Below are 14,259 nucleotides of genomic sequence, written 5' to 3'. Positions count from 1 at the left end.
ACCTTAGGTTTCGTTTTTGACTCTCTATCCTGATTGGACGAAAGGCTGGGTCCCACAGCCAAAAACGAAACCTAAGGTTTTTTGAGTGAAATCACTGAATATACCTTTAAACTCATGTTACTGTTCATTGTAACTTATTCTATGAGTAAGCAGACACTTGCGATTGATTATGGGCACATTTCCTTATAATGGTGACTCACTGGAAATGGAAACCCATGATTTAAAGGAATGCAGTGTCACAGTAGTTTGATGCAGGATCGAGGGTCTCCATGAATTATGCTTGTTGCGTGTTATTATAATGTAGTTGTTATTGTTAATATTGGACACTTTCTGGTCTACTTTGTAGGCCTACTACTCTTGCTAAAGATACTTATGCAGTATAAAGGCCTAATACTTTATAGCTGCTGGACACTGGGCACGTTTTTTATTACAGTAGATAGATAGATGGCTTCTCAAGCTATTTGAGGACAGGAGGCGACAGGATCAAGTTCTACAAGCTAAACTAGTTTTGTGTTTGTCAACGTACTGTAAACAGTTGTGGTTTCTGCCGTCTATGTTGATGAGAAAGTATGCCAGCCTGCATTTCCAGCCCATAGACCCCGCCCACTCGACTGAGCGCACTGGAGGCTCTCAGAGTCTAGCCTGACCCAAACAGAGACATTTCTCGTCTAGAGGGGCGGGTCGCGCCTCAGAAATGCGCGCACCCTGATTGGATCTCATCGATCTGTCCGTCACCCCCGGCCCCTCCTCTCCCCCCTAGTGCAGCGCTACGTCACATCATTTAGAGCGACGCCCACCCGGAAGGGTTGACTCCCACTTTTAGACTGGTTCAGCCCATGGATTTTCCAGGCTTTCATCTTTCGCGCAGACGAAATGAAAGCCTGGGTATCGAGGCTACTCAGAGTCTGACAATCAGGCTAAAAGTATGCAGATTAAATGATACCCGAGAGTCACAATTCATGATGAGTGACTAATGAAAGGCCTGGCAGGATTAAACCCATTTAGACCTCGATTCTACAAATGTCTTCTAAAACATGACAGTTTTTCTGAAAAACCCAGTGGATCTCAAAAAAAAAAAAATTCAAGGAGCCCCAATATCATCTGTAATTGGCTGCCGACCCCCATCTGAAAATATGTTGTTCCAGGGACCTTCCAGAAGCAAAGATTTGAGTTAAAAACGTTCGCTCTGAAATATATTCAAAGATTTGAGGCACATTTTCACAATTTTTCAGAAAATAGCAGACCTACAAGCTCGTAGCTCAATAGCTAAAGTATAACACAATGCTTAAAACACCAAAAGGGGTTAAAAAAGTCAACAAATCCTGAGTAATATGTAATAGGCCTATATGTGCTATTTTACAAAATAGGTATATTATTACTGTTTTTGGCAGAGTACCTTACACTACTCGTTACTGGGTAAAGTAATGATAGAAATATATTACTACTAGTTACTGGCCAAGTTGGCCAACAATTAGCTGGCTGTCGTTCTGGAAATTCCCAACCATTCATCACCTGATGAATGGGTGATAATGGCTCATACCCCATTCAAGGTTAAAATATGGACATTGCAAATACAATGGGAAAAAAGAAAATAAATTAAGACAGAATACAGTTTGTGGAGTTTAATAAAACTAGCAGATTTATCTGTAACACATCCCATGTTTCTAACGCATTATAAACACACTTAAAATCTTCTCATAAGTCATAACCATGTATAATTATATTCATAAGCGCTCATAAATAATCATATTTTAACACATAAGCTTTATTATAATGACTTTTAATATCAAGTATTATAATACTTCATAACTTGCTATTTATTCCATATTTATAACGCAATTATAACAAATATAAGACAATATAATTTTCTCAAACATTTATAATAAATTATTATAAATGTTAAATTATTATTAAAAGTTTATCATAACACATTATAAAGCTTATTTGGGATGCATAGCAAGTGTTACCATTTATTTTTTGACTGGAAGGGTCATATTTTGCTGCCTGTCATAATTCCGTATCAAAGTATTGGCCAAAATCATACCCTAGAAAGCACTAATGTCCATTTAAAACACAGAGGTTATTGGAATAATTTTGTATTCATCCCTAAAGGCCAAGGAAAAACCTTTGCCCTGCATTTTTCACATCTGCCAGTGCCACCATGAGGCCGATTTTTTCTAAACACATTTATTTATATTAGCCTACAATTCAGATTTCTAGGTCTGTATTTTGCGTGTCCAGGTCTTATTCCCTAACTTGAGTAAACTAAAGACCTGGAGGCGTGATCAATGCCATTTGGCTATTCTGAGTGGACAAAGAGCATTGATCAGGTCTTTAGTTTACTCAAGTTTAGTCCATATTCTACGAGGATTTACACCAGACTTAGCCTCGATACCCAGGCTTTCATTTCGTCTGCGCGAAAGATGAAAGCCTGGAAAAAGCCGTGGGCTGAACCAGTCTAAAAGTGGGAGTCAACCCTTCCGGGTGGGCGTCGCTCTAAATGATGTGACGTAGCGCTGCACTAGGAGGGAGAGGAGGGGCCGGGGGTGACGGACAGATCGATGAGATCCAATCAGGGTGCGCGCATTTCTGAGGCGCGACCCGCCCCTCTAGACCAGAAATGTCTCTGCTTAGGTCAGGCTACACCAGACTTAACTTTATACCAGCACATTTGATGGTTATTTACTGATATCTAGTGGTTGAATCGGGAACTTTCCCAAATTCCCAGCCACATCCTGCTTTCTACTCACTTATGCAATGATGCATAATTATGCTTTGTTGTCTGTTCTAGTGTTCTGTATTCCAACAGAAATTAAGGCCACCGATGGGTTCCAAATTTCCGATGTAGGCCTATGTCTTGTCTCCCTGAAGTGTAGTTTGTGTAATATCAAACTACTTGCATTAGTTAGATATTGTGGGAAGTTCTTGGTGAAGAGCGCTGCATAACCGTATAATTAATCAAACTAATATATGTATTATTTATACAGGTGCTTCACCTCCTACATGTAGACTAGAGGATATCTCTGAGCTCTGCATGCCATGGATTGCATTTCCTCCTCTGAGAATTGGCTGCTCTCTCTGGATGACTCGATCAGTACACTACTGTATATTGCAGAGGTCAAACTCAACCTCTGTTCTTCCCCAATGGGGGTGTTGCTTTACACCAGAAGGTACTGGATAACCATAATGATTACTGCAGTTTGGTTTCAGTGCCTTCCTCTTTCTCTTTGATGCTATAGCACAGTGGGAGCCTGGGTACCTTCTGAGCCACTTCATGCCGCCCCCACTGTTACATGATTTGGACTAAAGATTAAAGAATCTCTCAGATCGAAACACTTCTTATGTTTTTCAAAAGGGGGATATTTTCATTTCACCTTCATGTAAGACTTATTTAGAGATTTATTTGCACGAGAACACATGTTCTATATGTGCAATACTACTAATACTGCTGCACCTTATGCTCCTGCTGCATCTTTTTGTGTTTTTGCTGCTACATTGTAATCCTGGGTATAGTCACTTGCACCTATCATGATGTTTTTTATATAATATAATCTATAATTTACACAGTAAACATCTGGTTCTGCGCACAATATGCATTTTTTCCACTTTCACTGGTCCCTCTCCTTAAACCCATGAAATATCTGAATACTTTATATACTTTATATTTGTTTCTATCTAAATATATATTATTTTCTTTATTCTTCATCAACAGAATCAAGAGGGGTTTATTTATCACTCACTACTAAGCACTAAAATGTTGATGTCGTTTCAGCATGACTGTGCTAATAGATGTTTGTCAACAAACAGTGCTCTCAAGACTCTAGCTGGAGATGCAGCCCTACTTTGACTATGCTTGCACCTCTTGGTTCTCAAAATCTCTATTTCACTAATTCGGCTACTCCTCGGTCTGGGGCCCATGACCAATCTTTTTGCAACCCATTTTGATAGTCTAGGGTGGCTCTGGGTAGAAAACAGAGTTAAGCAATTTAAATTTGGACTGACATTTAAAGATGGAGTGACAGAGTTTTTGTATTTTTCCAGTTTTTCATGTGTCTAATGTCTATGAGGTGACAGTACTTCATTTGGGGGACGCCCTGGAGTCGTTTTTATGTGCAATGGTGTATTAACTTTGTATTTAGGGTTTCTTCCTGGAGGCTGAACCCTTGACAGTCAAACAGGCCAATGAAATAGGCAGACTAGTGACTACTAGTGACTACCCGCACCTCCTTATTACCGCTTCCAACCTGTACATATTTTTGGTATTTTTACCTTTTATGATGATTTTATTTTAAGTTGTTATTTTTCATGTCATGATTATGAATTGAATACCCAGGACCTGAATGGAAACAAGACAGCAAGGACATTTTTTTCGGTGATCCCATTTACGTGTGTTTGACTACCCTGTATACATTTTTGTTTGACTGTACCCTGTACTGATTACATTTCTGTTTGTCGTCACTGTACCATATACATTTCTGCCAATAAAGTATTCAATCAATCAATCAATCAATCAATCAATCAATCAATCAATCAATCAATCAATCAATCAATCAATCAATCAATCAATCAATCTTCTTGTGACAGGACAGGTAGGTACACAAGAGTAACACTTATTTTTGTTTGGATTCCGTTTGGATTCCTTCAGACAATGCAGCAGTGTTTAATTAAATACTTAAACAATGCTTGATTGATTAATATTAGTAATTAATAAAGTAATTAGGCTACTCTTTAAATATTTTAATCTAGAATGACGATACGGCAGAATGATGCTATCGGATTGCCCGTAGGGGGCAGTGTGAGCACACTGAGAACGTCAACAGTGTGACCCGGATGATCTTCTTCACATCTTTATATCCCACAATTCCTTTTTCCGTCTTCCTCTTTCCCCTCGGCAGCAATGTCTAAGAGAGGTATGAAAAACATACTCGAAAAATCCATCTTAATCTACTTGATTAACCTTGGCATCCGAGTTTTAAACCATTTCTATTATTGACAAGACATGTTAAGAAAACATTTCTGTGTGCATGTTGTTGAGTTTGCTGAAACGTTACCATGTTTATAAATGATTATGTTGGGCGCTAGTTGCGGAAGCCATGTTGGCTAGTTTGGAAAGCAAAGTCCGCTGATAACCGGTACATTTTCACATTTTGGTTCATAATAACCACAGTCATTGTAATATGGTAAAAACGGCAATGTTCTTACATCTATTGAATTACGTGGCGGCCAAATATAAAGTATTTTTTACGACTACAGACTTTATTTCGCCGCTAGGTTAGCTAGCTTGGGCTTGTTTCTGTGAATCGTGGTTGTTAGCCGTAGTGACTGGCTGACATTAAAACTGACTGTGTGTTACAGCTATTTGTATGAAAGCGTAGTTTAGGATTGGTTTTGGCGTTGTGTTTTGTACTAGTTTGCTGATGGATGGTCTTACGCATGCACAGTAACGCGTACAGGTTAACGTAAATATTGGAACTGGTCTGACAAAAGTTTAGTGTTAAACTATAGCTTTCATATTATAAAGTGTGTGTGCGTCTGATTTAATTGCAAAGGGAGTGACGTGAATTATTTTCAGTATTCTATTATGCATAACCACAGGACGCTTTCATGCTGTAGTTTTTGGACGGTAGTATGGAGGTGAAGTTGCCTGTCCAATGGATCAAAGTGTGTCTGTGTGTATTTGCACTTTTTGGGCTTGTTTGATATTCAGTGCTGAAGGATATCTCAACATGCACTTGCTTCATGTGGTCAGAGGCTGGGTGAGTTGAAGAAGGCAATAGTGAAACATCACTTGAGGAGTGATGGCAGACTACACCTGACTGACTAATCTCAGTCTGATGTGACACTCATAAAATCCTTTGGCGTTGTTACGATGTGACAGAAATGAATTATCCCCTTCTAAAAAGCACTTGCTTTGTCTGGTCAGTGACTGGGTGAGTTGTCGTAGAAGGGAAGAGTGAGACATAACTGTGGGTGAGATGGCAGTGAGTAGCCATGACTGACCAATCTCAATCAGTGATGTAACAATGATGACATCTAATATGAAAGCAAAGTTTCTGGAGTTTAGATGGCAGGAGAATTGTGGTTAATTAATAGTCAATGTCATAGGGATGTTTTTTGCTGCTTAACATTGGAAGTTAAAGGGGCTCAGATGGAAAGTGCAAAAATTCTGATTGTGTATTATATTCAATGGTTTCCAGTGCCTAAAGAATAAGGATACTTGATTTCAGAGATACTCATATGCAGTTTATTGCATGTTTGACAGTCCTTTGAAAGTTATACCCAGGTGTATAAATGTGTCAAATAGATACAGTACATGAAAAGTTAAAAGCTCTAACTTGTCAGCTAACCATGGTTAACTATTGCTGAACAGCTATTATCAATTGTATTTCTTTGAGTATAATCTATTCCCCGTTCTCCCCTCTCCTGTCCCACAGGACGTGGTGGGTCTTCTGGAGCCAAGTTCCGCATCTCACTGGGTCTCCCAGTGGGAGCGGTTATCAACTGCGCCGACAACACAGGTTTGTTTTGCACACATTCACAACATTATACCTTAAACACTGTAGCTCTAAAAGTTAATGGAAACTATTCCTCTAGCAGTTAGTTATGTGAACGTAATTGTCTAGAACTTTTATATACATTTTGTTTGTGCTTTTAATTCATGTTACAGACGTGTAGATAGTGATGCCTCTTCTTGAATATAGCCACTCCAATATATCTAGAAGACACTCAAAAATAATAATTCATTGTCATTACCCTTCAAAAAAGCACTTGCTTGGTCTGGTCAGTGACTGGGTGAGTTGTCGTAGAAGGGAAGAGTGAGACATAACTGTGGGTGAGATGGCAGTGAGTAGCCATGACTGACTAATCTCAATCAGTGATGAGACAAATGTTAAAATGCTACATGGAAAAATGGTTGCTAGCATTGAGTTGGCAGGGCTATGCTAATCAGTGAAAAATGCCATTTTCGTTCACCTAAACTTTAGTCCAGCATTGATCATCAGTGTGCCACTAAATATTTCATGTATGCACTTTGCAGTTATGCACATACTTGAATTGGGGAATTGCAGAAAATGGTCATTCAACATCTTACTTTTACTACCGCCTCTGAAATTTAATCAATTTTCAATTCTCTCCATCCCGTCCCTCCCAGGAGGTAAAAACCTGTACATCATCTCTGTGAAGGGCATCAAGGGTCGTCTGAACCGTCTGCCTGCTGCAGGAGTTGGTGACATGGTCATGGCCACAGTCAAGAAAGGCAAGCCAGAACTCAGGAAGAAGGGTGAGTCCAAGAACATATTTATCAAGCATTTGCTCATTCCTTTAATAGGAAGAGTGTGTAGAACAAAAAAACATCACTGTTTGTATGAGCCAGACCGCAAGGAGTAAACAAAGACAAAACATGCATTCCATGAGCTTTGATTCTTAACAGGTTAACTATATTTTGAATATCTGGAAGACACTTAATACGATGTGACAAATTAATTGTTATCCCCTTCAAAAAAGCACTTGCTTTGTCTGGTCAGTGACTGGGTGAGTTGTCGATGAAGGGAAGAGTGAGACATAACTGTGGGTGAGATGGCAGTGAGTAGCCATGACTGACCAATCTCAATCAGTGATGTAACAATGATGACATCTAATATGAAAGCAAAGTTTCTGAGTTTAGATGGCAGGATAAGTAGAAAGAACCTTTTTCTCTCTGGTATGACTGAGTAGTACCTAAAATCATGCCGTTTCTATTTCTATGAGCCAGACCACAAGGAGTAAGCTGAAAGTCAATACAAAACATGCATTCAATCAGCATTGATTCTTGACTAACTTGCTTTCTTTCTGGTGTTTGCAGTGCATCCTGCGGTGGTGATACGGCAGCGGAAGTCGTATAGGCGAAAGGATGGCATGTTTCTCTACTTTGAAGACAACGCAGGCGTCATAGTAAACGTAAAAGGAGAAATGAAAGGTGGGTTAGTTTGCTCTCTGCTTTCTCATGTATTCTCAGACATTAGCCTGCATTAACCCATTTAGACCCGATGCCGATTCTAAAAACGCCTCTTAAAACCTGACCTAAGGTATTCTGAAAACCTTCAAATTCGTATTAAAAAAAAATTGCTATGACACAGAGGGCGCAACCGGCTTTTAAGGTAAAACGTTTAGGTTACACCAGGTCAAAATGGTTAAGCTACATTAGTCTTGTTTGAAAAAACACTACAATTAAGTTGAGTCTTCTACGAAAGCAAAGTTTGTCTCCTCACTTTTCCTCAGTTGATTTATTTTTGTCACGCAACAAGATCTCTGTTAACAAACAGATTTTCATCCAAATTGACATTTCATGTGATTTTTAAACTGCGAGTCAGCAAATGGCTCTGACCTGGTTAATGGTGATCTGTCTTTCTTAAAACGGCAGTATAGCTGCGATATTGTGCCAGTGACATAGGCTAACGAGAAACGGATCACTGGGAAACTGAAACGGCAGAGAACTTTCCTCACTCGATGATGAGATGGTAGCAGTGTACAATCAATCCTGAATATCAGGAAAGACACCTCAAAAATTTAAAAAAATCTTCTAAAATAGCAGACCTACAAGCTCGTAGCGCGCCACTCGGTGGCACGCTATGAGCTTGTAGATCTGCTATTTTTCAATAGCTAAATTATAACAATGTTTAAAACACAAAGGGTTTCCCGCCCAAAATGGGTTAATGCGATGTGACAGAAATGTATTATCCCCTTCAAAAAAGCACTTGCTTTGTCTGGTCAGTGACTGGGTGAGTTGTCGTAGAAGGGAAGAGTGAGACATAACTGTGGGTGAGATGGCAGTGAGTAGCCATGACTGACCAATCTCAATCAGTGATGTGACAATGATCAAATCTAATGTGGAATTAAAGTAGCTAGAGTTTAGATGGTAGCGGGTGTTAATCAGTGAAAAAAAAAATTGGCATGTCTGTGCTGGGTGGAAAGTGAACCTTTCCACCCAGCTATTTAAAATGGTAGTCTCCGAATGTGTCATTCAGTTCTTCTGCCCCAAAACAAGGGCTATAGTACAGAACATGATATTCCCAGTGCTGATCAGTGTCTGATCTTTACTTTATAGGCATCTTATTTATAATGATTTAGTTACCATGTTTCTCTAATATCATGTACACACATTGTCCACAACATTTTCTTTTCCACTCACAAATGGAATCAAGAGTATTACAGGTGTAAAACAATGGGTGACATTTGTTTTTGTGGAAAAAGCAAAGACAGTTGTAGCTTATTCATTCGCAATGTCCTATAGTTTGATTTATTTAAGAATGTTTACAACAAATCAGCCATGAGGTTTCTTTTAATACTAATCGTCTTTTCCCCCCCTTTTCTGTCTCCATCTCAGGTTCAGCCATCACAGGCCCAGTGGCCAAGGAGTGCGCTGACCTTTGGCCCAGGATTGCTTCCAATGCTGGCAGCATTGCCTAGTCTGGACCTGCATTTGTTTGTTTTCAATAAAAAACTGTTGTAAAGCCAGCCAACTATGTCTTATGGTGATTTTGTTAGTGGCCACTACTAGGCTTTCTCTTGTGGCTTGGTGTGCATCTCAGATGTGCCACTAGGGGGTGCATTTGGTCTTTGATGGCAAGAAAAAACAAAATTATGTAATGCATGTAGAATTTATTTGTTAAACATTAACAGGTCTTCCATGAGAGATGTTTTACATAATTATATATATATATAGTGTATCAGGTGATTAGTGGAATACATAAAATACTATATTGATACATTTGTCTTGATGGTGAAGTTTCTTTTGCACTATTAATTTGAAGGTAAAGGTCCATATTCATTTTGGTGTCTAGCTTAGATTAAAACTTGGCCTGTAAAAGCATCAACAGTTTACACCCCCCCAGCAAAATGTTAACTTTTGATTGTATCTGATCACATGAGTTATAATAGTAGCATTTGGTACGTAAACTATATTACCCAGAGTCAATATTGTATTTTCCAGTATTTGTGCATATCCACAAAAATGATTTCTGCCTGTCTGAAGGAGGGCAAGGCAAATACTATAACAGGATATTGCCATCATGGAAGAAAGGGTATGTGTGCACAGTACAGGATGTACTGGATGTCTTTTGTATCAGAAATAAGCGGTTTAAACCTTTCAAAATGTGGGTAATTCACACATTACATTGTATGTTGGTTGCATAGGATTCAGCACTAACACTTGGGGAAGCTATTCCCATCAGGTAAACTACCACATGCTACTGGGAATTGGTAAGCTGCTAGTTCTGCTACTTAGTAACTGCTTCTCCCCAACACAGCTAACATTACATTAATACAATGGCATTATGCAGTTCAATGCTGTGACAACACATACACACAGTTCACTGCTCTAGTTATGTAAAGTGTGAGTCATGTTTTTTTGCTTGCACAGTGATTCAGTGTGTTTACGTGGTCAAATACGTCATCACTGATTCACTGGCCCTCGCTTCACCTCACAGATGGAGACCAGCGGGGCAACGGAAAAGATCATAGCCACCATCTGCCCTGACATTTAACACCCGTTCCTCTTCCCGACCAACATATCCACACCATCTCAGCCTCCATTCATTTATCCTTTTATCGCCATCCCACCTTTCCCAACCTGACTCGTCTGCCCCCCGTGACTCAGACTGAGGGGGGATTTTAGTGGCGGGCTGGCAGCAGATTTGTTTATGTAATGTTATTGTTTCGGCATTTTGCTTTACTGTGAGAACAGTGAACAGACAGAGTTCACGTCAGCCTATATCTAGTACACAATCTACCTAACTTTGTTTACATCTATTTCCAGCTCTATAAACTCCATCATGGTATCAGATCCATTCTGGGACTAAACTCCCTCCCTTCCCTCCCCCACATCTCCTCGTTGCTGTAGGTGGGCTGGGTGCCAGGGCTGGGGCCAGACGTCAGGCTGGGCTTGGTACGCTGCTCGCAGGTAGCCTGGGGGTGTGTATGCCAGCTTCCATCACGGTATGTACAGTAGCACACAGTCTGCTCATCAATGTCCACATGCTCCCCAGCCGAGATCACCCGGTTCCCGACAAAACAGTTAGGACCTAGAAAAGGCGGGTAAAGGGAGACTGAAAAGTAAACAAAACGCCTGGTGGTCTCTGAGGCTAAATGACAAGTAACACAAAGGGCAGCTGCAAAACGTATTGTCCATTTTTGTTTATCGAGACTTTTGTTTGGCCACACAGAATGGGCTTATGCTTATTACGTTTTCCTGTAGACACCACTTAAGTGGCCCTCACAGCCTCAACCAGGCAAACAGGAACATTAAGACTGCCCTGATAATGAGAAAGAAAGACTGTTAATTTTTGTCTTTAGTTTGGCATATTCTTTATTTAGCAGTATATTAATCATAAAAAAGATACAGTTCCTATGCGCTGACAGGGTTCAGTTTGGCAGAAATACAGTAAAACTGAGGGAACAGAGGCTCAGCACAGTCCAACCAGCTGTCTGTTGTTTATCCCGTGTCTGTCTGTCTGTGTCAGTCAGTCAGAGAAATCATAATGACAGCTAGCAGAGTACATTGAGGATTACAGGAGACACAAGACTGGTACTAAAGTGAACGCTGCGTGTGGAGGATGTAGGTCCCTTTATTTTAGCTGCTGTTTTCTTTGTGTGCAATCTGTTCATTGGATGATGGCTATTTTTACATACGTTTTACAGAACTCTGTGAAACACACAGTGTGTGAGTGTGTGTGTTAAGGAATATTGTGTGCAATAAACTACAAAAGTTCAGCAGAGCACTAGATACTAACCATGCATGCTACTTTAATGACTTTTCCAAAATAATTTGTATTTGAAATATTTATGGGAGGGCGGAGAGTAATGTAAGAATGAGCATCACGTCTTTACAATGCTGGATTGGTTTGGTATATGAAAGGATTATATTAATGCCCAGTGCATTTGTAAGTATGGCATGGAGAGTGTTGAGTGTTTGAAGCTGCAGGGTGTGTTATAGATGACATAACAGTAGCTAATGGTTGTGGCTGCTGCAGGGTGAATACCGCTCACACTGGGATCCTGCTAATTATAGAACCAACGTGACACAGCCTACTGTCTGCACAAGTGTTATACACATTATTGTACATATGCACATGCTTACATTTGTGTGTGTGTGTTTGTGTGTGTGTGTGTGTGTGTGTGTGTGTGTGTGTGTGTGTGTGTGTGTGTGTGTGTGTGTGTGTGCGTGCGTGCGTGCGTGCGTGCGTGCGTGCGTGCGTGCGTGCGTGCGTGCGTGCGTGCGTGCGTGTGTGTGTGTGTGTGTGCTTGAGAGAGCGAGGCAGGATGTGAGAAGATGCTGCATGATGTGACATACCAGCTCCCTGCAGACACAGTGGTGATCTGTTAGTTGTGTGTCATTGGACAGTGGACACTGAAGAACATCAATAACCTGTGGCTATATAAGTAAACTCTGTGTGTGTGTGTGTGTGTGTGTGTGTGTGTGTGTGTGTGTGTGTGTGTGTGTGTGTGTGTGTGTGCACACGGAGAGTGTCAGAACGGGACAGACAGGTGTGTCCTACCTGTGTTGCAGACCGGGCAACAGTGGTTGGGTTCATAAGTAGGGTTGACACAGTGGGGTGCGGGGCAGTCTGAGATAGTACAGTACACCTCCCTGTTCGCCTCACAGCGACACCTCTCACACCGTGATAACTGGAACACACACACACACACACACACACACACACACACACACACACACACACACACACACACACACACACACACACACTGACACTGGGCAGATCTGTTGCAAACTTTGTTATACATCATAGGACCTGCTGTGAGTGCCCCAATGCCCCATACATAAAAAGACTCGGATATGACGACTCAATTAATTTATAATGGCCTAATAAAAAAACGCTTTGGCACTGGCAGTACTGTGGCAATCAGTCACTATACTAGCAGTCTATATTGCCCTACAAAGCCAAAGTGCAGTGGGAACAAAATATTATATTAATACATAAAATGGGTTTATAAGTGGTCAGCCAAATGAGATATATAGCCTAAGACCTAAGTGATATTACACTAATTGCACATCTGTTCTTATTGTTTATAGTATACCCCAAAATCAGAAGGCTAATTTTACCTTTGGGATACATACACTAATAAGTCGGTGTGTCCAAAAACGAACTGCTTACTGAACTGCTTACTGTCTACATGTCTTCTATATTTTTGCAGCTCTTTTGCATAATTAAATGGATAATGACAACTCTCCTGGTGGAAACTTTTAACTGCAAACCCCACAGTAACATTCTCTCTTTAATATAACGTTAATGTAGCCTATACAGTGTCAGTAGCCTATCCATCTACTGTAACTAAGTACAAATGGAATGTTTAGCCTACACCCAGAGTTAAATTAACAGTGGGTTTTTTTTTGCTGTGTGGGAAATAATTCACTTTAATATCTATATTCTCACCCTGAATTCCTCGAGGAGCCGGTACGTTCTGCCGCCGTAGACGCACACCTTGGCCACCGCCTCGCACACCGGGCAGCACGCCTTGTACTTGATGCGGGTGCACCGCGGGTGGATCCTCGGACACTTGGGTCGGACGCACACGGGGCCGTCCACAGTGCACGTGCAGGGGCATCCCGTGCGGCTCGGGTAGTACACCTCCCCGATGCCGTACACGAAGCCGTGGTCGTCGATGCACCACTTCCCCCGGTAGTCGCCGAACTCGTACTCCTGCGGGTCCGTCTTGGAGTTTGAAGAAGAGTACTCCGCCTCGACTCGGACCTCCAAACCGCGCAAGAGGAGCAGCAGCAGCGAGATGGAGAGGTAGGAGAGCGTGCTATTCCGCTGGCAGCTCATCCTTAATATTAATGGTTGTTACTTATTAATATGATAGTTATAATAATACAACTTCAACATGTTGACTTGTGTGGCAAGTTGTTAACGAGGTTCCCAAGTCCCAACACAGTCAGTTTGTTTGTTGTGACGCATGGCACATTGGCACTGCGCTCTGGTGGGCGTTTTAAGCCCGGTTTATACTTCGCGGTATGACAGCATTGCGCGGATCTATAGCTTGGCTGCTGGTGGCCTGGTGGATACATACTAATTCCTACATTGGTTGTGTTTATAAACACGCCCCCGGGCAAGTTAAATTTACCGAGGTTAAGATTAGGGTCAGGGTTAGGTTTAGTATAGTTTTCTTGAGGTTAAGGTTAGGTTAGGGTTAGGGTTAGGTTTAGGTAGTTTTACTGAGGTTAGGGTTAGGGTTAGGTTTAGGCTGTTAATCACAGCGACTGGC

At 41.0% G+C, this 14,259-nt stretch overlaps 2 protein-coding genes across 2 annotated transcripts; one reads left to right on the top strand and one right to left on the bottom strand.

The window, feature by feature from the left end:
* Positions 1-4,838: 4,838 nt before the first annotated feature.
* rpl23 (ribosomal protein L23) lies at positions 4,839-9,497 on the top strand. Its single transcript, XM_083779637.1, has 5 exons — positions 4,839-4,910; positions 6,435-6,518; positions 7,151-7,279; positions 7,841-7,954; positions 9,362-9,497. The coding sequence occupies exons 1-5, from the start codon at positions 4,898-4,900 to the stop codon at positions 9,442-9,444; spliced, it is 423 nt and encodes a 140-aa protein (XP_083635763.1). The 5' UTR covers positions 4,839-4,897; the 3' UTR covers positions 9,445-9,497.
* A 606-nt stretch (positions 9,498-10,103) lies between these two features.
* On the bottom strand, positions 10,104-13,917 carry LOC310868986 (von Willebrand factor C domain-containing protein 2-like). The gene is made up of 3 exons (XM_083779497.1): positions 13,428-13,917; positions 12,531-12,660; positions 10,104-11,057 (listed from the first exon to the last, which is right to left on the bottom strand). Exons 1-3 carry the CDS (start codon positions 13,818-13,820, stop codon positions 10,807-10,809), a joined length of 774 nt encoding a protein of 257 aa, XP_083635623.1. The 5' UTR covers positions 13,821-13,917; the 3' UTR covers positions 10,104-10,806.
* Positions 13,918-14,259: the final 342 nt, after the last annotated feature.

This window comes from Protomyctophum parallelum, assembly GCF_964188405.1.
Source record: "Protomyctophum parallelum genome assembly, chromosome: 13".
NCBI lineage: Eukaryota > Metazoa > Chordata > Actinopteri > Myctophiformes > Myctophidae > Protomyctophum > Protomyctophum parallelum.
The sequence above is the reverse complement of the archived record's forward strand: the minus strand, read 5'-3'. Positions and strand labels throughout refer to the sequence as shown.

Bases quoted from the DNA above. Each gene is read 5' to 3' on its own strand.
- rpl23 (XM_083779637.1), top strand. The intron at 6,519-7,150 runs GTTTGTTTTGCA...CGTCCCTCCCAG, and splicing joins CAACTGCGCCGACAACACAG to GAGGTAAAAACCTGTACATC. The intron at 7,280-7,840 runs GTGAGTCCAAGA...TGGTGTTTGCAG, and splicing joins GCCAGAACTCAGGAAGAAGG to TGCATCCTGCGGTGGTGATA.
- LOC310868986 (XM_083779497.1), bottom strand. From the start codon at position 13,820: ATGAGCTGCCAGCGGAATAGCACGCTCTCCTACCTCTCCATCTCGCTG. The intron at 12,661-13,427 runs GTGAGAATATAG...TGTGTGTTCCAG, and splicing joins GGCTCCTCGAGGAATTCAGG to TTATCACGGTGTGAGAGGTG. The intron at 11,058-12,530 runs GTAGGACACACC...CGCCTTTTCTAG, and splicing joins TTGCCCGGTCTGCAACACAG to GTCCTAACTGTTTTGTCGGG.